Source organism: Doryrhamphus excisus, chromosome 16, assembly GCF_030265055.1.
Source record: "Doryrhamphus excisus isolate RoL2022-K1 chromosome 16, RoL_Dexc_1.0, whole genome shotgun sequence".
Taxonomy (NCBI): Eukaryota; Metazoa; Chordata; class Actinopteri; order Syngnathiformes; family Syngnathidae; genus Doryrhamphus; species Doryrhamphus excisus.
In genome coordinates, this window is record NC_080481.1 from 13,728,135 (window position 1) to 13,750,746 (window position 22,612).

The following is a 22,612-nucleotide window of genomic DNA, read 5'->3' on the forward strand; positions in this document are numbered from 1 at the left end:
GCTGTCGACCAGTCGCTCCCTTCTCCGGTCCAACCCCTCCTGCTATCTTGATGTTGACCTCTCACTTTGGCTCAACATTTGCAATAAAAGTGAATGCTGTAATTTTTACATTCAGGTCCAGAATCCTCCTGGTCTCTCTTCAATTTGCCTCACACACTTTTTAAAAGTCTTTGAAAAGCGGGAAGGGAGGAAGGAAGGAAGGAAGGAAGGAAATGATAAAACGTATAAGCACCACATTACAAATGAAGGAAGGAAGGAAGGAAGGAAGGAAGGAAGGAAGGAAGGAAGGAAGGAAGGAAGGAAGGAAGGAAGGAAGGAAATGATAAAACGTATAAGCACCACATTACGAATAAAGGAAGAAAGGAAGGAAGGAAGGAAGGAAGGAAGGGAGGAAGGAAGGAAGGAAGGAAGGAAGGAAGGAAGGAAGGAAGGAAGGAAGGAAGGAAGGAAGGAAGGAAGGAAGGAAGGAAGGAAGGAAATGATAAAACGTATAAGCACCACATTACAAATGAAGGAAGGAAGGAAGGAAGGAAGGAAGGAAGGAAGGAAGGAAGGAAGGAAGGAAGGAAGGAAGGAAGGAAGGAAGGAAGGAAGGAAATGATAAAACTTATAAGCACCACATTACGAATGAAGGAAGGAAGGAAGGAAGGAAGGAAGGAAGGATGGAAGGAAGGAAGGAAGGAAGGAAGGAAGGAAGGAAGGAAGGAAGGAAGGAAGGAAGGAAGGAAGGAAGGAAGGAAGGAAGGAAGGAAGGAAATGATAAAACGTATAAGCACACATTACAAATGACTGCATGTAAAACCCTAGTATTGATTCAGTTTAAATGTCTTTGATATTTGTCTTGTGCAGATCACCAGATGCCATTCCGCCATGTTAAAAGGCCAGTAAACACCCCATATCTCCCTCAGCATTGTGGGTAGCTCCAGGAAGTCTTCTTTCATCAAAAAGACCTTCGGAAAATCTGACCACTTCGCATCGTATCAAAGGGGAGCTGAATAGCTGCAAATGCACAAGCTGTAGCTCCTGGCTGCGATCACCCTGGGTGCCATTATTAAAAATGTCACCATTCTAATGGACTCAGCTAAGAGAAGATTGCTACGTTTTTTTTCCCTCTCTCAAAAAAACTAAAAAGGTAGCGTCATAATAAAAGTCATAATATTACTCGTGTGTAAGGGTGTTAATGATACTTTGGACTGCTACTATGACTATTAATCTACCGTAGTGTGAAAAAGAGTTTGCCACTTCCTGATTTATTTGTTTTTGTCACACTTAAATGTTTTTCACCATTCATGTGTGGCGTTTGTATGTAATAAATAGCAGTATCCACTGTATTTCAGAAACATTCATTCATTCATTTTCTACCGCTTTTCCTCACGAGGGTCGCGGGGGTGCTGGAGCCCATCCCAGCCGCCCCCGGGCGAGAGGCGGGGCACACCCTGGACTGGTTGCCAGCCAATCACAGGGCACATATAGAGCCTCTACCACCGCCTCTACATTCATTCATTCATTTTCTACCACTTTTTCCTCACGAGGGTCGCGGGGGGTGCTGGAGCCTATCACAGCGGGGTACACCCTGGACTGGTCGCCAGCCAATCGCAGGGCACATATAGACAAACAACCATTCACACTCACATTCATACCTATGGACAATTTGGAGTCGCTAATTAACCTAGCATGTTTTTGGAATGTGGGAGGAAACCGGAGTACCCGGAGAAAACCCACGCATGCACGGGGAGAACATGCAAACTCCACACAGAGATGGCCGAGGGTGGAACTGAACCCTGGTCTCCTGGCTGTGAGGTCTGCGCACTAACCACTCGACCCCCGTGCCGCCTATTTCAGAAACATCTAATATAAATACTGTCAATTTGTTTGTACGACATATAAACATAAGCTGACAATATATGATGTGGAACTGAGATCAAAACAAAAAAAATCCGTCCTACGGCCACCTAAAAGGCCCCTCTGAGAAATCCCATAACCGATGCAGAGGCCTGCACTTCAGCATGTGTGCATTTTAAATATCATGACAAGAGATATTTCTCATATCAGTGATTCCAAACATGGAAGCAGACTCAAATGGAATTTAATGCCAAAAGCATTTTTGCCCGGGGTGCGACAGTACCCCCACTACTTTGCAAACTCAGACATGATATTGAGCATTAATCCTATTTCAGACAGAAGCAGCAAAATGAGTGTATTCAGACCATTTGGCTTTACTTTTTAACTTTGACAAAACATTGTTTGCTTTCAGGATGACGTGGGATGATGACAAGACGCATTCAGATCTTCAAAGATTGGCTATGAAGCCACTTAGTGAAGCCACCGGAGGCACTGAATGCTGATGGCATCTCTGCAATGACAGCTCATCGGAGGCTGACATCATCTCCAAGCTCCGAGCTATGTCTCTTCTTCATTTCTTTAACCTTCACATCAAACTGTGGTACACACTGGTGGCAGTTGATGTTTTTACTCTGTAAACAACCAGCTCAATCCCCACAATATTATTTAACTTTACACATAAAACACATAATAATACTTCATGTACAATAGTAACCAGATTGTAAGCGTGGTAATGTCTTTCAACAAGACAATACTGCAACATCTCCCATTCGCCAATTGATGCCTTTGCACAACCTGAGTTTGTATTTTTTCCTTTCACATATTGCCTTTTGGGGTGGCACGGTAGTCTAGTGGTTAGCGCGCAGACCTCACAGCTAGGAGACCAGGGTTTAATTCCACCCTCGGGCATCTCTGTGTGGAGTTTGCATGTTCTCCCCGTGCAATTTCTCCGGGTACTCCGGTTTCCTCCCACATTCCAAAAACATGCTAGGTTAATTAGCGACTCCAAATTGTCCATAGGTATGAATGTGAGTGTGAATGGTTGTTTGTCTATATGTGCCCTGTGATTGGCTGGCGACCAGTCCAGGGTGTACCCCGCCTCTCGCCCCAAGAGAGACAGCTGGGATAGGCTCCAGCACCCCCGCGACCCTCGTGAGGATAAGCGGTAGAAAATTAATGAATTAATATTCCTCATCAAGGCTGCACGGTAGTAAAGTGTTTTGCGCATAGGCCACACAGCTAGGAGACCCGAGTTCAATTCCACCCTCGGCCATCTCTGTGTGGAGTTTGCATGCGTGGGTTTTCTCCGGGTACGCCGGTTTCCTCCCACATTCCAAAAACATACTAGGTTAATTGGCGACTCCAAATTGTCCATAGGTATGAATGTGAGTGTGAATGGTTGTTTGTCTATATGTGCCCTGTGATTGGCTGGCGACCAGTCCAGGGTGTACCCCGCCTCTCACCCCAAGAGAGACAGCTGGGATAGGCTCCAGCACCCCCGCGACCCTCGTGAGGATAAGCGGTAGAAAAGGAATGAATTAATATTCCTCATCAAGGCTGCACGGTGCGGGAGTGTTTTGCGCATATGCCACACAGCTAGGAGACCCGAGTTCAATTCCACCCTCGGCCATCCCTGTGTGGAGTTTGCATGTTCTCCCCGTGCATGCGTGTTAATTGATCCACTGTGTCAAGTGTCAATCAATCAATGTGATACAAAACAGTAATTGATTGATCATATAGCGGCTTTTGTCAAACAGAGTGGTACCTGTGGTTGAGCAGCGCCAGCAGCTCCCCTGCGTGATACAAGTCGTTGCGTGTCACTTGACTGAAGCGGAATGCGTTCAGGTTACAGAAAGTGACCGCGGGGAACGTCATGATCGGGGTCGTGACCTCATCCAGTTTGGTGACGTGAGGGTACTCCAGGTAGAAATGGATCCTGTCCACGCACACGTACAACAACACGGCCAGGGAGGCGAAGAACAAGACGAGCCACAGGAAGCGTCTGAAGCAGAAGCGCTCGTAGGTGAAAATGTGCGCGATGCCGTGCAAAGTGGACCTGTGCGCGAAAACTTCAATGGGTGGCGGTTGATCTGTGTCCATTTCTTCCCTTTCCACTTTCAGATCCATCCCCACGACGCTGTGTGTGTGCGTGTTAGTTGACAGAATCAGAAATCACCGTCCGAATCCACTCGTTCATTCAATTGTGTTCACCTGTGGCGTCAACTGTCCACCTGCTCAGGTGCAAATACACAGAAAAACACCCGTGGAATCGACACGCCATCTCTCACTCACACTGGTGTAAAAAAAAACAACCCAGTACAACTCTTGTAAAGAAAAAGTAAAAAAAATGTAATTGCTTTCAACTAAACAAGATGTCAAGGTCCGTGAGCGATGTCAAGGTCCATGAACGCAGCACGACTTAATGTTTCATCAGTCCGTAAATTTGCTGGTAGAAGTCCAGTGAAGCGCGCATGATGGGTGCACGCCAGCAGGAGGAGACACAAAAGAAGAAGGGAAATCCTTTTTTTGGGACAATTCAGCTGATTTAAGAAGAGCTGCAGCGTGGCTCCACGCAATGCGAGTCTCTTTCCTTGCGAGCGTTTTCCATCTTCCGCGTCTTCTGCTGTGGACGTGGTTCCTCAGGCAGACACTTTTGTTGTGGTCGCTGCTGTGAGTCGTGAGGTTGGCTCTGTGCGTGTGTGCGTGTGTGTGTGTGCGTGTTTGTAGAGGAGATGCGCCAGAGATTGACACCCTAATGTTCACCTGTACGACTTTTACTTTCACATCAGATGGAGAAAATGAGCCAGTCTGCCTCCCTGAGTGATGACATTGAAATGCAGCGGTCTGGAAGCATTATTTTATTTTATTTCCTTTAAGACATTTAAGGGGAATGTAGTTCACATCATCGTGCTGTATGGGAATAATGTATCTCAACAATGCACGTACCATTTCTAAATCTATTTGTTCTTTCATTTTTACAGAAAAAAATAGACAAATTATAATAATGAGGCCATATTCGTTTTTATATTAATATATATTGACAGTTAGGGGCCTCCATAACTGCGATGTGGCCCTCAATTTGACAGTGAACAGTACCAGATTATAATAATAATAATAATAATAATAATAATAATAATAATAATAATAATAATAATAATAATAATAATAATAATAATAATAATAATAATACAGGTGACTGTTTCTCTCCAAGCCTGCTGGGGGCGGTAGAGTACAAGCAGTTTCTGGTATGAAAGCAGGAAGCAAGCTGAACCACGTGAGCAAAGAAACATGGCGTCGCCTAGTAATGTTGTGAGAGTTTGTTGCCTGGTGGGACGGACTCGGATGGTTACTGCTCTGTCAACAAAATACAGAAAATATAGCAACTTGCCTCCTCGGAGACAATTTATCACGTCGACATGGAAAGGTAAGTGTCAAATAAAACACACGAATAACTCGTAGCTTCTTAGAGGTCGGCGAAACGACGTGGAGTCATAGCAGCTAATGTTTTTCTTATGTATTGCTAACAACGTGGAGCTTTTGCTTGTCGCCAAACAAATAGTCGTAACTTGCTCTGTAACAACAGACACATTTACAAAACGTACGGTACGAGTGAAAATAATGTTAGGGTTGTAAAAAATATGTTTTTAATGCAACTCGAAAAGTCATAGTTGCACTATGGCCAACTCCTCAGTAAGAAAAGTAGCTATTGGCTGTCGGAGAAGTCGCTCGCCAACTTCAGTGGCTAATTTGCATATTATTTACACATGATGTTGTAAGGTAAGAAAGCATAACCTGGTAGAAAATCAAACGTAATAATTACTTGCCTCCACCTTTAATCTTCAACTACACCAGAAAAAGTAGATTTTGTTGCTTTTGAGAAAATATGTTGCCAAGAGGGCTTGGAAACCAACATGGTCGCCAACTTGAAAACACCGCACAGTTGTTCCAAATGTTTATACTAGTTAAGTGAAATCATCTTGTTTGCGTATAGGTCTGCAGTTCCGTCTAGACGAGAGGACAGCTCACAGCAGTCTGGATCTCTTTAAGAAAGACACCGGCGTCATCTACCGCATGCTAGGTCTGGACCCCAGCCATGTCCAAGACAGCCCTGAGCGTTTCCGAGACTGGGCGGTTGTGTTTGGCGACGAGAAGATCAACAGCGGACGCCACTACTGGGAAGTGACGGTCAAAAAGTCTCAGGAGTTTCGCGTGGGAGTAGCCGAAGCACTGATGTCACGTGATGACTGTGTAGGTACGAGCAGTTCCTCGTGGGTGTTCGGCTATGCTCAGCGCAAGTGGTTCGCCATGACCAACAATAAGATTGTCCCTGTGACCCTGGTGGGAAAGCCGGACCGTGTGGGCATTCTGCTGGACTTTGAGGCAAGGTTTTTGGGGCTGGTAGACACTGAGAGACCGAGGATCATTCATACCATCAGCGGTCATTTCAAGACTCCACTCTGCCCTGCTTTTGGACTTTGGGATGGGGAGCTGCTCACACACTCTGGCATGGAGGAGCCTCAGGGCCTTAAGTGATAGCTTCAAAGGAAAATTGTGCCCGTTATTCACAATCCTTATGTGAAATATGAACATATTTATTTCACTTTTGTGTGTGTTCTAAAGAGAGAAAACAATATTGCAGTAGCGTGGTTAATATTTGTCCATTTATTTTCTCTCTTTAGAATGCACAGAAATGGGAAATAAAATGTGTTCGTGTCCCACATAAGAATTTTGCATAGTTTTTCTTTAATGAAATTGCCTCACATATGGAAAAAAATATACAAATGAATCATTTATTGTTTTTAAAACACGCCTGGTCATCTTGCATGTTCATTATTATGAATCTTGCCAATCTATGCTTGGACTTTTTTGTGAAAGAGCAAATGATTTATCATTTATCAGCTTATGAGCAAGATATGAGGTGGTTAAACTTTTTACACATTTCTGGTGCTGCCTTTGTGGGCATGTTAATACTGTATATTAAATTTACATCACTGAAACAGGCATTGGGTGCGTTCACTTTTGCACGACTAAAAAAAAAAAAGAATCGGATACCTTTTTAACATGAAAAGAGCCATTTGTTTCCATTGACCACTAAACTCAAATTCAAAGTAATACAACACATTTAGTTTCCTAATTATATCGTCACGTTCCTTTTCTGGTTTCCTGTTTCACCTACTACTACTACCTGGCAATTAGTCATGTGTTTCGGATCAGCGTTTGCAATAAAATGCAGCATTCCAGTTCCAATACCAGTCTTTATATCCTGTTTGGTCCTGTATTGTGTAAAATAACAAGTGTGAACGCAACCAATAGATACAAGAACAGACCAGCACTGAGGAGTTACTCTTAAAAACATACAAAATAACGACATACTGCATGCTGTAGTTGATAATGAGCGCGACTACGCCAATATATGAATCAGACATGCATAGTTTAGCAAGCATATTTAAAAATAAATTAGATTAAAACAGATACAGCACAAAAAAATCCGACAACGTGACATTCCGTATGCAATTAAATATTAATTACAGTAGAGCGCCGTATAATATTGAGCAATCACATTTAAAAAGAAAAATGTAACCCTGCACACCATTAATAGATACAGTATCTTAACATCATACATTCATCACATGTCTCAGTCACCCTGTTTCATTTAGCGCTACCTAAGTGCTTTACTTGTATTTTAAAACCTCCTCTGGTCCTTCAATTGATGCTCTTCAGTGTATCCATGGCAACCTTCCGCTCCTCCTTGTAGCTTGCTGAGTCGCTGTCGGTGTGTACATGCTGGTACTGCTGCAGAATGGTGACGATGACTTGATGGCCAAACTGCCTGGCGTCATCCAGAGCCGTGTTGCCCCATCTGCCATTGAACACCGTTAGACCGTACGGTATACAGATGGATTGCTCATTTTGATGTCTCCTTTATTGCACGCTGTCTACCTGTCTTTGATGTAAGGATTCACTTTACATTCCTCAGTCAGGAAGATGACAGCTTCAACATGGCCTGGAAGAATATTGTGAGGAATATGTTTGAAACATTATAATGCATTTTGGAATGACTAAAAGAGTCGCACCTTCTGAAGCGGCCACGTGAAGAGCTGTGCGAGAGTCATAGTCTCTCTGCTCCATGTCTAAAGTTGAAAGAGCAAACCTGCAAAGAAAAAAAATGTAATTTGCATTTCTAACTCGAGTTACAACAATTAATTAATGAATTATCGCTGATCCAATTAATGGTAATGGTTTACTTTTATTTGTGCACAGCCATAGTTTTGTGGATTTAACAAAAGCATTTAATATAATTAATCACTGTATTTTAGTTAAACTACAACAGGATAGAATAAGCGGGTTAGTTTTGAACTGAAAAAGCTAGTTTGCAAACAGGAAGCAATATGTGAAGCTAGGAGAATATACACCTGCTTAAATATATCATACGGCATACCCCAGGGGTCAATACTGCGACCCAAACTGTTCACCCTATACATAACAACTGTGAAGTCAAGAAATACCTAAAGCTAGTATTATTTCCAGACAATATTACTGCACTTTGTTCTGGAGAAGGCACACAAGCGTTAATGAAAAAGTTATGAATAAAATCATGTTTATTTTTATGTGCAAATACAAATAGATGGTGAACGAAAATACATTTCTAAGCATTATAACAGGCTTTAAAGAATGCTACTTATTGTAAATGTTACCTCCTCAGAGCAGAGACATCCCCGCTGTAGGCCGCAAACATCAAGTTTACCACTGACTTGTTCTATTGGTTGGAGAGGTAAACATTATAATACTATATGATACTACTATAACACTATATATATGTTGTATATACTGTATTGCATCTAATATATAAACTCAACAAAAACATACACAACACAAAACCTAAATTGCTGTGTTTATTTTTGTCGCGTATATTAAATGTGTCTTGCCTGGAACTCACCGGCTCATCATCTGATCGTCGTCTGGGGTCGTGCTTTTTGGTGAAGTGTCTCAGGTTGTCATAGTTGTGGAAATTAAAATGAGAGACCAGCTCCTGGAAAGGCGGAACATTCTTATCATCGTGTCATGATTTAATCCGCAAATGATGAAGCTGTGATGTACCTGACAGAAGTGAATGCCTCTCACGCTGTTCCCAAGGCGATCCAGAGGTGGAGACCAACACATGACACCCATGATGTTCGGGACTACGAGGAGCACGGCACCAGAAACCCCAGATTTAGCAGGTAAGCCCACCTGAAAAGCATAAATATGTTAAATATTTTATGAAAATGAACGCAAGTGTATTTTTCAATAGCAATCATGCCAAAATGTATGTGTTGCTGCTGGATGTTCATACCAATGAACACTTTTAAAGGTGACTCACATGGAAGGCAAACTCTCCAGAGAAGTCGTACATCCCGCAGGAATGCATGAGACTCAACGTATTCCGAACCGCCTCGGTGCTCAGCACACGCTCACCCGTGATGGGACAAATTCCCCCATTGGCCAGGGTGGCCGCCATGACGCTGCCTGACTCGCATGTGACCTCGATGGAGCACAACTGGGATGGAAAACACTCAGTTCTTACAATTTGAAAGAGGTATGCTTTCCAATTTTTAAACATTTTAAACAGTTTTTAGGACTCAAGGAGAGAAAATATGAGGTTGTCAAATGTAAACAAAACATTTTTGAATATCTCGTTGCTCACCTGAAAGTAGAAATCGAGAGCCGCAATCATGTCTGCGTTGTCAGGGAAGCACTGCAAGTCCAAAACATCCTCACATCAGACATCTCACTTACTTAAGATGTTTTATTATCGATCCTAAACACCTACACACTCACCTGCGCAAAATCTCACCTTTTTTTCCTTGAGGTAATAACCAATGGCAAAATTTCTATCGCCTGTCTCCCTCTCAGACTGGAAGCTGTGAAACCATCGCAGATAAAATGACAAATAACATCAGAGTGCCTCTAAAACCTATATACGTAGAGCTTTTCTTACTCGTACTCACGTCGCATTGCTGAAGCCCACGTACTCTGCTCCAGCTGTGCGTTTTAAGAAGTCCATTATCTGCAAAAAAAAAAAAACACGCAGGGGGGGGTGACAGTGAGGCTACTCTGCAGTCTAAGTCTTAAGCAGAGCTTTTACTTACATAGTCGAACCTCTCTGCTTTATTTGAGTCGGGCTGTCGGGGGGGAAGAAGAAAAGAAATCACTTTCAGTTGTGAAATGCGTTTAAATGGTACCACACATTTATTACTATAAACTTAATCCAATTCTGTTTTATTACTGTATTTTAATTTCATTTATATATTTAGTATATGACCTACCTTTTACAGTAAGATTTCTGATGGTATGTTGATTCTGCCAGTCCTATAGATGGCAGTGTTTGCGTACTTTGACTGGTCACATGACGTCCTGGTGTATTTAGTAATGTAAACACCGTCTCTGGCCATTATGGATGCTTTAATGGGTTCCTGATTTACTGACTGGCTTTTTTTTTAAATATTGTTTTTAGAAATTAGCATTTAGAGATGCAATTATAGCACCTAAGTTGCAAATGTTGTTGTTGTTGTGATGTTCTTTAATGCAACGTGTTAAGAAATAAACAATACTAAACCACACGATCACCACCTTGTGCCAAGTGTCAGCAAGGGCGTGCGACACACCTTCTCTTGTGGACACTCTGATTGGCCAGAAGAACAAACACCCCCCACCCCTCTCGTCCTTTACACAGTCCCTCCCGTCCAGCTGACCTACATGTGATATGAAGCCCAACGTTTTTCTCCAGTCAGCTGTGAAGCTAAAGCAAAACTCAACTACCGACCACACACACACACACCATATTTGGCTATGCCCACTGAGACAAGTTTGACGTCGGTTCTGATGGACAAAGTCCACCGGCTGTGGACACAGACTGACCGGTCAATAATGGAGTGATGACGCACAATGGAGAGTTTGTTGGGTGGCTCGCTAGTTTTGGCTTAGACTGATGATTTCCAAGTCTGCAGTAATGTTTTGGCCGTTTCTAATGCTTCAAAATGCAAAATGTAGGAATGGGAGTGGGACAAACCATTTTTGGAGTCTGCAATTGACTGCAAAAAAACATTAAAATGAAAAACATTCTGTTCATTAGCTCATCAAAAGATTTAAGACCGTTGTTAAAAAAAAAAAAAAAAACAGGCTGCATGGTGGTCGAGTGGTTAACGCCCAGGCCACACAGGTAGGAGACCCAAGTTTGATTCCACCCTCGACCATCTTTGGAGTTTGCATGTTCTCCTCATGCATGTGTGGGTTTTCTCTGGGTACTAATTGGCAACTCTAAATTGTCCATATAGATATGAATATGAGTGTAGCGTGAATATGTGCCCTGTGATTGGCTGGCGACCAGTCCAGTGTGTACACTGCCTCTCGTCCGAAAACAGCTGGGATAGGCTCCAGCACCCCTGTTCTCTGCACTTACTTCATTTATCGTTATCTTTAACCTTCCTCTTTTGGAAAAAAAAAACAATTACAGTATCACCAGCTATGATGAACATCCAGCAGCAACACAACTTTTGGCATGACTGCTATTGAAAAATACGCTGCCCCAAATTAACAACCTACCACTTAGCCGTTTGCTTTCACAAAACAAACAATGTAGAATATACGTAATTACAATCTACAATGTATTTAAACAAAGTTGATGAATTATATCAGGGATGTTTTACATTTTGATAAGCTGATGAACAGCATAACAGCTTTTAATGGTTGTTTTGCAATAAAAAAAAATCTTCTTTTTGCATTTTGAAGCTCTACTTTGTACACCCTTTAAGATCCAACAGTGAAAAACATAAAGTCTTGTAATTTACCACCTAGAACACCGGTGAAAAGCTTTTACCTTTATTAAAGAGCTGATAACGATAGCGCCAGCATTCACCATTGGGTTGTGTGGCTTATCTGCACAAGAAATGAGAGCATGTTATCACAAACTTACCTCTCCACCAATGAACTGCTGCGATTAGAGGAGCTACTTCACAACACCAACATCCCTTAGGTGGAACATGAGTCACAGGTGATGTAACAGTTCAGGATTGCGACAAAAAAAAACAGTCTGAAAACCTGATGTGATCCCTGAAGCTGCAAAAAAAACATCCCACCACTACTACTACAATTACTACAAAGAAAGAACCCAATACTAAGCTACAGTAGTAACCATAGTAACCGGGATAGTGGGAATCATGGACAGAATCCTGTTTACCGTCATCATTCAGGGACAGTTTGTTGAATCGGAATCCACTGGGCTCTTTGCCCACAAATTGGTGCACGTGCTCACTGCCGAGCTCGTGCACTGCGATGGCGTACTCCAAAGGCTTGATGCATGACTGCAGACAGAAGGGAACCTTGGTATCACCCACTGAGTGTCTGTGTGGCATGAATGGGTGAATGGAAAAAAACATGGAAAAGCTGAAAAATGGTTGGATGATGTCAAAATTGATGCATGCATTTATAATGAGATGCTTACCTTTGTCCGTCAATGGTGCAAAGAGACGCACCCCATAGGTCAGGGCTGAATTTGGCCAGTTGAGGAATGTAATCAGCCACCTGATTGAGGATGATCACGTGATCAGTGACGGATTATTTATTTTTTTAATTTTTAATTTTTAATTTTTAATTTTTAATTTTTAATTTTTAATTTTTAATTTTTAATTTTTAATTTTTATTTTTTATTTTTTATTTTTTATTTTTTATTTTTTATTTTTTATTTTTTATTTTTTATTTTTTATTTTTTATTTTTTATTTTTTATTTTTTATTTTTTATTTTTTATTTTTTATTTTTTATTTTTTATTTTTTATTATGATTATATTATTATTAATATTAACAATTAATATTTCAGGTTTAAATATTATGTTATATTAAATATTCATTGACAAAAAAGTGCTATAAATATATTAATATTTTTTCCCCATTTGAAAAATATATATATATTTAATAAATTTTTGCTCATATTTCTTATACAGTTTCTTGGAAAAAAAAATAATGGCTACAAAATGTTAGCTACACCTGCACACTTTAAGGAGTGTCATACCTGCCTTCCCAAATCTAATAATACGGTGGAACCTTGGTTAGCGTCATTAATTTGTTCCAACTGAAATGGCTGTTAACCAAATAAATTCTTCCCTTCAGAAATACCGTAAATACTTGCTTTTACCTTCACTGAAGACATGATCTTGATGTGATTCAAAACAGGAAGGTGGTGGTTGTTGATCTCACTGCCAAATCGTGTCTTTGGGAACAGTCACATCTTCATGAAAGTAAAAGTAAGTCATTTATATGCTGGTGACGTAACTTCCTGTTCCGATTGCCATGTTGTTTAGCTTTGCTAATAGGATGCTACCAAGGTGGGACACATTGTGATTAAAAAAAAACTTAAACTATATTGACATATAGTTTCTTTAACTGATTGGATATACCACACAAGGGCCAGCTAGCTGGCCGACAATAACATTTTTCTATCCACTGATTGGCAACAAACCAAGTTATGTCGACCATGGCTGACTGAAAGGGAGAAAACATCTCCGTTGAGGAGATTTAGTATTTCATTTCAACAGTTTATGTTTATTAGTTATTAGATAAATATTGATTGTGAACTTGCTCCAGATGAGTTATCGTGTAAATGTGTAGAGATTATGAACACTTATAACCAAGCCGTTATACTTGTTGTTATACACTTCAAAGTTATCCAATGTTTGAAGTTCCGACAATAAATGTTTACCACATATTTAAAGGGGACCTATGATGCTTTTTCCACTTTTCTGACCTATAAATGTAGTTAGAATGTTGTATTCTTGTGTTAAACAATACCAAAGTTTCAGATAATGAGGTTTGTGCATTTGGAAGTGAGCCCTGAAAGAAGTTTGTGATGGCTCAAAATGTTCTGTTTGAAAAGGCGTGGGTAAAACCGTTCCTTTGTGATGTCACAGAGGACCAGACTTCCTTATATGGTTCTTAGTTAGGAAGCACTTTGGGCGTGTGAACAATCACAGAGGAGCAGACACACCCGGTGGGTGGAATAAATGAAAACAGTCCGTTTTGGCAGGAAGCACAAATCAAAGCAAATACAAAAGGAATAGGTGCAGATTCTGGAAAATCAAAAAAACTTTTCTGACCACAACTCAATACAAAAGGTGGAAAAATGAGCATAATAGGTTCCCCTTTAAGATAAACTCTACTTTGTGTGGGTGTGGTTTGAGGTGAAGGGCTGCTAGTTGAGAAAACGCTATTTTTTTCTGATGTTATTTTGCTGTGGGCGGTCTAGTGGTTAGCGCGCAGACCTCACAGCTAGGAGACCAGGGTTCAATTCCACTCTGGGCCATCTCTGTGTGGAGGTTGCATGTTCTCCCCGTGCATGCGTGGGTTTTCTCCGGGTACTCCGGTTTCCTCCCACATTCCAAAAAAACATGCTAGGTTAATTAGCGACTCCAAATTGTCCATAGGTATGAATGTGAGTGTGAATGGTTGTTTGTCTATATGTGCCCTGTGATTGGCTGGCGACCATTCCAGGGTGTACCCCGCCGTTTTACGGCCTTGCTCTGTAATGCCCCATCTTGTTACAGTACAGTATATTAGATCTTTGTATATTTTTTGTAATAATACAATGGTGAGGATAAGCGGCATAGAAACCTATGATATCTGCTGTGATACCATAACTACTTCTGTTATGTTCCTCACCGCCATGATACAGATGATTATATTTATGAGCATCTATTACTTACTTGGCCCCCATCCTGCTGTTGTGCATTCTCATACATCTCATTGATTTTCTCAGTGAAAACCTCAAAGTCTGGGATGATGAACATTTTTCGGAAGGCCTTTGTCAGCAGCATGATGTTGTTACCGACGTACCTGCGTGAGCATGATAGAGTTAGGATTTAAAAACGAATACACGACATGAGTGTACAATAGAATTGCGAATCTCTAAGAGCTTTGTCTTATTTTGGATTTGCGGTCACAGATGAGCCAATAACGTTTTATCCACAGATCTCACTTATCCAATGAGATGCTAGCGTGAGGTTTGGGATGCTAGAAGAAGAAAGCACATGCTTGCATTATTCATACAGACCGCTCTTATTCTAATAGCATATTTATAGTGCGCTTTTGAGGAAAAAGGAAGGGAAATATGCCATGTGTAACATAATTATAGGTTATCACATGGTTTGTCTGGTATCAGGCCCAGTATCATGCCCCCGAGTGTCAGTATCAGCCCGAGACCGATGTATGTGATCTTATTATCACATACTATTTAATCATGAGCTTATTATCACGTACTATTTAATCAAAAGACCATTTTGTTTCTAGAAAATGTTCAGTTTATTACATGTATTATATCTAAACAGTGTAAACACAACAATTGCAAAAATATTTCAACAATAATATTTTAATAATATGTCTTATCTTATCAATGTCTGACAATTAAAGTTCCATTAATCAAGTTTTTTGGTGACTGGAGAAGCACTAGGCACTAAGCGCTCGTGTGCTGTTCTCTGATTGGTTGTTTCACGGGCACGATACCAGAGTGGACAGCTACGGGGGGCTGATACTGGACATGGTTAAACTCTATATTTTATCAGTATCACTGCCCTGGGCTTTGACACAGTATCATTTCGGCATTTTCCCGTATCATTCATGGACGGTTTCTAGGGTACAGGGCCAATTAATACTGTAGTACAGTAAACCTCGGATATATCAGATTCAATTGTTCCCACTGGTTTTGTCCGATATAAGCGAAATCCGTTATATGCGTATACCGAAAAATGTCCGTTTTACGCATATATCAGATTTATATCCGGTATATGCGTAAATCGGATTTTATCCGTTATAAAAAGGCACTTCCTTGACTATGTTTCCAATGTACCTGGACGCGCAGGCAACGCTGCAAACGCTGCAAATGACGTCGTATAGCGGCCTGTCACGATTCGGCGAATCGGAGCGCCACGATGCGGCCATCCGATATATGCGAAGGAAATTTAATGGAAATGCATTGGAACGGGACTGGAGATTTTGTCCGAAATAGGCGGAATCCGTTATAAAAAATCCGATATATGCAATGAATTTTTATTGGAAATGCATTACAGAAAAATCGGTTCTTTTTTATCTGTCCGTTGTGAGCGAATTTCCGATATATCCGAGTCCGATATATCCGAGGTTTACTGTATGTGATAAACAATCGTTTCCATTTGTAGGAAATATACAGTTTAAATGCGCAAATAGCTGTTGAGCCTCTTTATGTAATGGAGCGCAGCCTTTCACAGGCCTTGAGGGCACTCAAGGCCTGTGTCCTCACGCTGCAACTCTTTTTGCTTGCATGCGTGCACGTGAAAGCGTCTTGGTGGCAGCTGTCGCCTCTAAACGCCTGTCTCTGTCAGTCTGCGGGCCTCAAATAGCACCAGCACTATTCTCGATACAGAACTGATACCGAAAAAGCTATGAAGGACTCTTGATGATAGTTATAATATAACATATGATTGACATTTAGGAAGAAGTTTACTGTACATTGACAGAACAGAGAAGGGTTCATTGGGTGTATACTCTTCCCCCATCCCCTCCCCCCGTCTTTGAGCATGTGTGTGTGTGTGTGTGTGTGTGTGTGTGTGTGTGTGTGTGTGTGTGTGTGTGTGTGTGTGTGTGCATTGGTGGCGGTGTACATGCCAGGAGCTTTTAATACCTTCTGAAGAGCGCCTTATCCATCATGCCCGATCCGAGAGAGTCAAGTGTGAATTGTCGCATCTGACGCAAACAGTCACGCAGCCTCGGGTCAGAAGTCCGAAGACCTGTTTTTCTCAAAACCTGCAGAGATACAAAGTATTAACTCTTGTTAATATTCAATTAAAAATAGTTAAAATAAGAACAAACCATACAGGAAAAGCAGTGTATGGAGTATGAGTGTCTATTTTGGAGAACACCATGTATGACACCAGTCACTTTTACACATAGCTGACACTTTTTTGTCCTTGTAAATCATCTCAGCTGGAATTTTCTGTCAAGTATGTGCAAGAATTCACATGCACACGCCAATAATTAGATATTTCTAATTTAACTTCAAGCATCTGTATTTGATTTTATGAGGAATCTATTGCTATACTTCATTCATTCATTCATTCAGTCATTTTCTACCGCTTTTCCTCACGAGGGTCACAGGGGTTGCTGGAGCCTATCCCAGCTGTTTTCAGGCAAGAGGCGGGGTACACCCTGGACTGGTCGCCAGCCAATCACAGGGCACATATAGACAAACAACCATTCACACTCATATTCATACCTATGGACAATTTGGAGTCGCTAATTAACCTAGCATGTTTTTTTGGAATGTGGGAAGAATCCGGAGTACCCGGAGAAAACCCATGCATGCACGGGGAGAACATGCAAACTCCACACAGAGATGGCCGAGGGTGGAATTGAACCCTGGTCTCCTATTCTATTGCTATACTTACTATATTTAATAAGCACCTTAAATATAATAATCAATCCATCCATTTTATACAGCTTATCCTCACGAGGGTCGCAGGGGTTGCTGGAGCCTATGCCAGCTGTCTTCGGGCGTGAGGCGGGGTACACCCTGGACTGGTCGCCAGCCAATCACAGGGCACATATAGACAAACAACCATTCACACTCACATTCATACCTATGGACAATTTGGAGTCGCTAATTAACCGAGCATATTTTTGGAATGGGGCGGCACGGCGGTCGATTGGTTAGACCTCACAGCTAGGAGACCAGGGTTCAATTCCACCCTTGGCCATCTCTGTGTGGAGTTTACATGTTCTCCCCGTGCATGTGTGGGTTTTCTCCGGGTACTCCGGTTTCCTCCCACATTCCAAAAACATGCTAGGTTAATTGGCGACTCCAAATTGTCCATAGGTATGAATGTGAGTGTGAATGGTTGTTTGTCTATATGTGCCCTGTGATTGGCTGGCGACCAGTCCAGGGTGTACCCCGCCTCTTGCCCAAAGACAGCTGGGATAGGCTCCAGCACCCCCACGACCCTCGTGAGGATAAGCGGTAGAAAATGAATGAATGAATGAATTTTTGGAATGTGGGAGGAAACCGGAGTACCCGGAGAAAACCCACACATGCACGGGGAGAACATGCAAACTCCACACAGAGATGGCCGAGGGTGGTAGTAATTATAATAGTAATTATAATAATTGACAAATATTTGTAATAGTAGTAGTACTGCGATCAATCCAAACCCTGCCTCTTGCCTGTAGTCACCTGGGATAGGCTCCAGTAATCTCCCGCAATCCTAATGAGGACAAGCGACATAGAAAATGGATGGATTGTCGAAGTAGCAGTGATCCACAAACAAATATAATCTGGATTGTCATACACCAACTCTGCCAACTCCACTTTGCTAAGCACACTGAGAACTACAGTTGCCCTAAAAGGTCAAAATTCCTCAATTGCGGACCAGACGGAGAGCCTTAGCTTCGCCCGAGGTGCTTACAACCCACACGATGCCACTGTCTCATGACTTTGCTACCCATTACAGCACACAAGACATTAGCAAAAGGTTAAGCAGCCAGCAGGCTCACACAGTGAAAGTGAGAAAAGCTTGTGGATTATCTGAGATATCTTCAAGAACCAGCTGAAACCCTCAGGGTTCTTCAGTAGGCGGCCCACAGGACACATCGGCCAAACTATGAAACCATTCAGTTTGGCCTAGAGAAGTGTAGGACTTCCTTCACTCTGCAGGGGGCGACTGCATGACAAAAGTGTCACATTGAGGCAGCAGTAGAAGACTCCGTGTCTTAACAAATATGGCGCAACTAATACTTGAAAAGGAAAGTAGATTGGACTAACTAACAAACTAACCGGACTAAAAAAATGTACCCTCTGATGTACTCGTTCCTGATCCTATCCATCCTGGTCACTCCCAATCTGAACCTCAGCATCTGCTACCTCCAGTTCTGCTTCCTGTCTTCCTGCCTCAGTGGCACTGTCTCTAGACCAGGGGTCTCAATCTCAATTTACTTGGGGGCCACTGGAGCTAGGGTCTGGGTGAGACTGGGCCGCATCAGGTTTTCAAAAAAAAAAAAATAACAAAAAAAAAACGCTTTTATTAAAAACAGAAAAATGAATAAACTTTGCTTTGGTTCCAATTTTCTACAAGAAAAGCTCTGATAAAACATTCCACTGTTCTCAAATATCTTACTTTTTATTTTTCTACACAAAATAAGATGAAAAATAAATAAACAAATCAAGAATAAAGAAAATCAATCAATCAGTAATAAATAAATATAATAATAATAATAATAATAAAAAGGCAAATAATAAACACTTAAGAAACCACATATAGTTGGTGGGTAGACAAATTATTTTTTTCAGATTAAAATGAACAAAGCATTATTAGAGCCCTGTAGACATGACAAAACACGACTATAGTCACATTTATACTCTTTTTTATTTACAACATATTGCGCAACTGCAGCGTCTTGAGACACATGCTAACTCGCAAACTAGAGAGCTAGCGACCTAAACGGTAGCCTTCAAGTTATTTCCTTTAAAATTAAATAGCCAAAAACTTACCACTTCCACACGGATAGGGAGGATAACTATTAACAGTTATTTAACCTTTAACATGAACATTAATCAAACGTAATAATTTTTTCTGGGTACATGATACCATACAGCATCCACATCAAACTTGCGCGGGCCGCACTAACATTAAACTTTCATATCAAGGCGGGGGCCTAAACTAGCATCCTGCGGGCCACATTTGGCCCGTGGGCCGCGTGTTTGAGACCCCTGCTTTAGACCAAACATGGCTTGATGATGGGAGTTTAGCACCAATAATATGTAATACTTAAACTTTGATAAGATCTTCATGACAATTCTAATCAACATTTGAAAGAAAGAATGGAACCTAATCAACTTAGAATGAGAAAATATCCTCAGATTGATGATGATCAATGATTTATAATACAATAAAATATATTAAAAAAAAACAGAAGTGTGCATAATAATAAGATGCGGCTGTATAAAGGTTATGGCAGATGCCGACATCAAGGAATTACGTGTTTATTCCTCTACCTTTTAGTGCTGTGTAAACATTTCTATAATAAGGAACAAGAACAAATTTGTTTTGTTTTTTTTAAACAAACCTTGATGCTAAGGGATTGTTTGTGCTCTATTTCACCTCGGCCCGCTTCCTCGTTCTACCTGTTACTTCTACAAACACATTACCAGTCATCCGAAAAGGATGACTGTGTTTACACACGGGTGTCGGTGCTCCATTTAAGAAAAAGATGTTACCATAGTCACTCAGGTGACCAGATGTCAGCCTTTTATGTAATGTGACTATTTGCTGTAATTGAACTAATCAAATAAGTTGGATTGTACGTCGTATATAAACATCAGCTCAATACTTAAAAGAAACCCCGCTTCCTCGTGTCTTCTTTAGCTACTATATTTATTCCTATTACATAACAAACTGGCACATTCCTGTCCTGCGCTGGGCTCTGAAGTCTCCTGTAACTAATGTCAGAGGTGTGTTTAGGAAACACTAGCAGTTGCGGGAAAACACGTGCTCGTGTACTAAGAACACAACGTCCAAAACATGACAAAGATAATGAAATGACGGCGAAATTGACTCACCGAAATGAAGTGTGAGAGAGGGATCATCTCTTTGCCGTCTGTGATGGTGTAGAAAAGCAAGTCCTCCATACTGGACATTAACCTAAGGACGCAGAATGTCAACAGGTGGAAACATGCATCAGGTAGTTTGGAATAAATACTAATAAAAATAGGAATAAATACATTATGGAATTGTACTCATTAGATATGCCGGAAAAGCTAGTATATGTATGTTTTCATTGAACAAAAACTTTATTGAACAGGCTACCTTCACGCAGCTTAGTTACTAATGAAAGTCAATGATAATAATAAAATACAAGCATTATATTTAGGAGTTAATATGTTTATAGTTGATTAGTAAATAATTATCCATAAGGGATGGCAAACAATTTAATGTGAAATAATATAAAAAATAATAATAAATAATTTAATCTCCCCATCACCGAAGATGCAACGTAAGTGAAGCACACATTTTTGTATTGCGGCCTCCAGTGACCTACTTGGCGTCTCCTCGGTCCACATCAGGACCCGTGTGGTGATGAAGGGCTCTGTGGGGGTGAGGTGATGCTGTGACCCAGCAGGGCAGAGGAACAGCTTGCTGCGTCCTGGACAAAACACTGCCGTCAGCTCCAACTCTGGCTGAGATTGCTGCGTTTTTAAATAGCTGCAGGATTCCGGAGTTAGCCATCCTTAGAGTTTTCAGGCAATGCATTGTGATAAGTATAGGGCCTAATCTAATGATTAATAAGAAAGTAGCTGGTGTCGACTGCTACTTGTGACTAGTGCTCAGAGGTGCTCACAGTTAGCAGCAGCTGCTGTCTCTCAAGTACACGCTGCTGTAAAGGGGGCGGGGACACGTGGCGTGCGGGTTCAGTCACTTGGGTCAATAAACAACAGCAGCTGCTCAGACCAAAGTGGATATACTTTGAGCTACTGTGCGTGAGCTAATGCTCCAAAAGCTTCTGGCCCAACTGTTAAAGTGGAAGGTATGCCTGTCATGTTTGATATCTTAAAAACAACAAAAAAAGCGTATCAAGAATGCGGCAATGGTATCTCCACTTTTGTATGATTGATGCAATCATTTACAAAACTTTTTTTTTTACTATCTATTTTCATGCATAAATAAATCAGCCAATTCACATCTAAATATTTCAGGTATCAAAGTTGTATTATATATTTTTTATTATTATTATTATTTTATTATTATTATTATTATTATTTTATTATTATTATTATCATTATTATTACTATCATTATTATTATTTTATTATTATTATTATCATTATTATTACTATCATTATTATTATTTTATTTTTTTATTATATTTTATTATTATTTTTATTATTATAACCCCAGTGGAGGTTTTTATTATATTTTTTATTATTATTTTGTTATTATTGTGATTCTTATTTTATTATTATTATTATCATTATTATTATTATTTTATTTTTTATTATATTTTATTATTATTTTTATTATTATAACCCCAGTGGAGGTCTAAACTGGGCCATCCCATTCCGCCACTGTAATATGCCGCCATTGTTGCTGCTGTAAGATAGTGACATCTAACGGTGAGTTCCTCACTGTATGCAGTAACACTTTTGTCCGCTAGGTGGCATCCTCACCCCAAAACCGTCTTTTATTCCATGCACTTTTATGCACAGCGTCTGAAATCCTTCCTGTCCACGCATTTTTATTTTAATTAGGACTTCCTATTTTCCATGTCGGCTATGAGATGAAGAATGATCACAGAATAGTATAGGAATCAATTGTAAATATACATAATTTCATTACCAGGTAGCCTTATTTATGATTTATGAATATGAAAATATTGTTCAGGAAAAGCACAAAATTTAACCTGGTGTAAATTAGTATTTATGCTTTTCATTTTTTCATTCATTCATTTTCTACTGCTTTTCCTCACAAGGGGCGCGGGGGCTGCTGGAGCCTATCCCAGTCCCTGGGCTGGTCGCCAGCCAATCACAGGGCACATATAGACAAACAACCATTCACACTCACATTCATACCTATGGACAATTTGGAGTCGCTAATTAACCTAGCATGTTTTTGGAATGTGGGAGGAAACCGGAGTACCCGGAGAAAACCCACGCATGCACGGGGAGAACATGCAAACTCCACACAGATATGGCCGAGGGTGGGATTGAACCCTGGTCTCCTAGCTG

General features: G+C 40.8%; 4 protein-coding genes across 8 annotated transcripts in view; 2 read left to right on the forward strand and 2 right to left on the reverse strand.

The window, feature by feature from the left end:
* Positions 1-4,574, reverse strand: part of LOC131104294 (acid-sensing ion channel 1-like) — a 41,214-nt gene extending 36,640 nt beyond the window's left edge. Inside the window, exon 1 of the mRNA XM_058051317.1 lies at positions 3,608-4,574. Within this exon, the coding sequence (XP_057907300.1) occupies positions 3,608-3,969 (362 nt within the window). The 5' untranslated portion in view covers positions 3,970-4,574. The remainder of the gene's footprint in view (positions 1-3,607) is intronic.
* Positions 4,575-5,070: 496 nt separating this feature from the next.
* Positions 5,071-7,089, forward strand: spryd4 (SPRY domain containing 4). Its single transcript, XM_058051323.1, has 2 exons — positions 5,071-5,266; positions 5,834-7,089. The coding sequence occupies exons 1-2, from the start codon at positions 5,131-5,133 to the stop codon at positions 6,373-6,375; spliced, it is 678 nt and encodes a 225-aa protein (XP_057907306.1). The 5' UTR covers positions 5,071-5,130; the 3' UTR covers positions 6,376-7,089.
* LOC131104290 (glutaminase kidney isoform, mitochondrial-like) lies at positions 6,896-21,245 on the reverse strand. Of its 5 annotated transcripts, XM_058051311.1 has the most exons (18): positions 20,930-21,244; positions 20,451-20,532; positions 16,524-16,645; positions 14,575-14,704; positions 12,323-12,402; positions 12,059-12,222; positions 11,699-11,757; positions 9,972-10,004; positions 9,831-9,889; positions 9,677-9,743; positions 9,527-9,577; positions 9,203-9,379; positions 8,941-9,072; positions 8,780-8,872; positions 8,538-8,599; positions 7,917-7,993; positions 7,783-7,846; positions 6,896-7,702 (listed from the first exon to the last, which is right to left on the reverse strand). In XM_058051311.1, the coding sequence occupies exons 1-18, from the start codon at positions 21,139-21,141 to the stop codon at positions 7,546-7,548; spliced, it is 1,821 nt and encodes a 606-aa protein (XP_057907294.1). In that variant the 5' UTR covers positions 21,142-21,244; the 3' UTR covers positions 6,896-7,545. The 5 variants fall into 5 exon arrangements, 3 of the variants coding, with proteins under 3 accessions (XP_057907294.1, XP_057907295.1, XP_057907296.1); XR_009119754.1 differs by lacking the exon at positions 8,538-8,599 and having other exon boundaries at positions 7,620-7,702; positions 20,930-21,245; XR_009119755.1 differs by lacking the exon at positions 6,896-7,702 and having other exon boundaries at positions 8,769-8,872; positions 20,930-21,245.
* The window catches only part of LOC131104288 (collagen alpha-1(II) chain-like), a 34,042-nt gene continuing 20,627 nt past the window's right edge, over positions 9,198-22,612 (forward strand). The window contains exon 1 of the mRNA XM_058051309.1: positions 9,198-9,418. Within this exon, the coding sequence (XP_057907292.1) occupies positions 9,385-9,418 (34 nt within the window). The 5' untranslated portion in view covers positions 9,198-9,384. The remainder of the gene's footprint in view (positions 9,419-22,612) is intronic.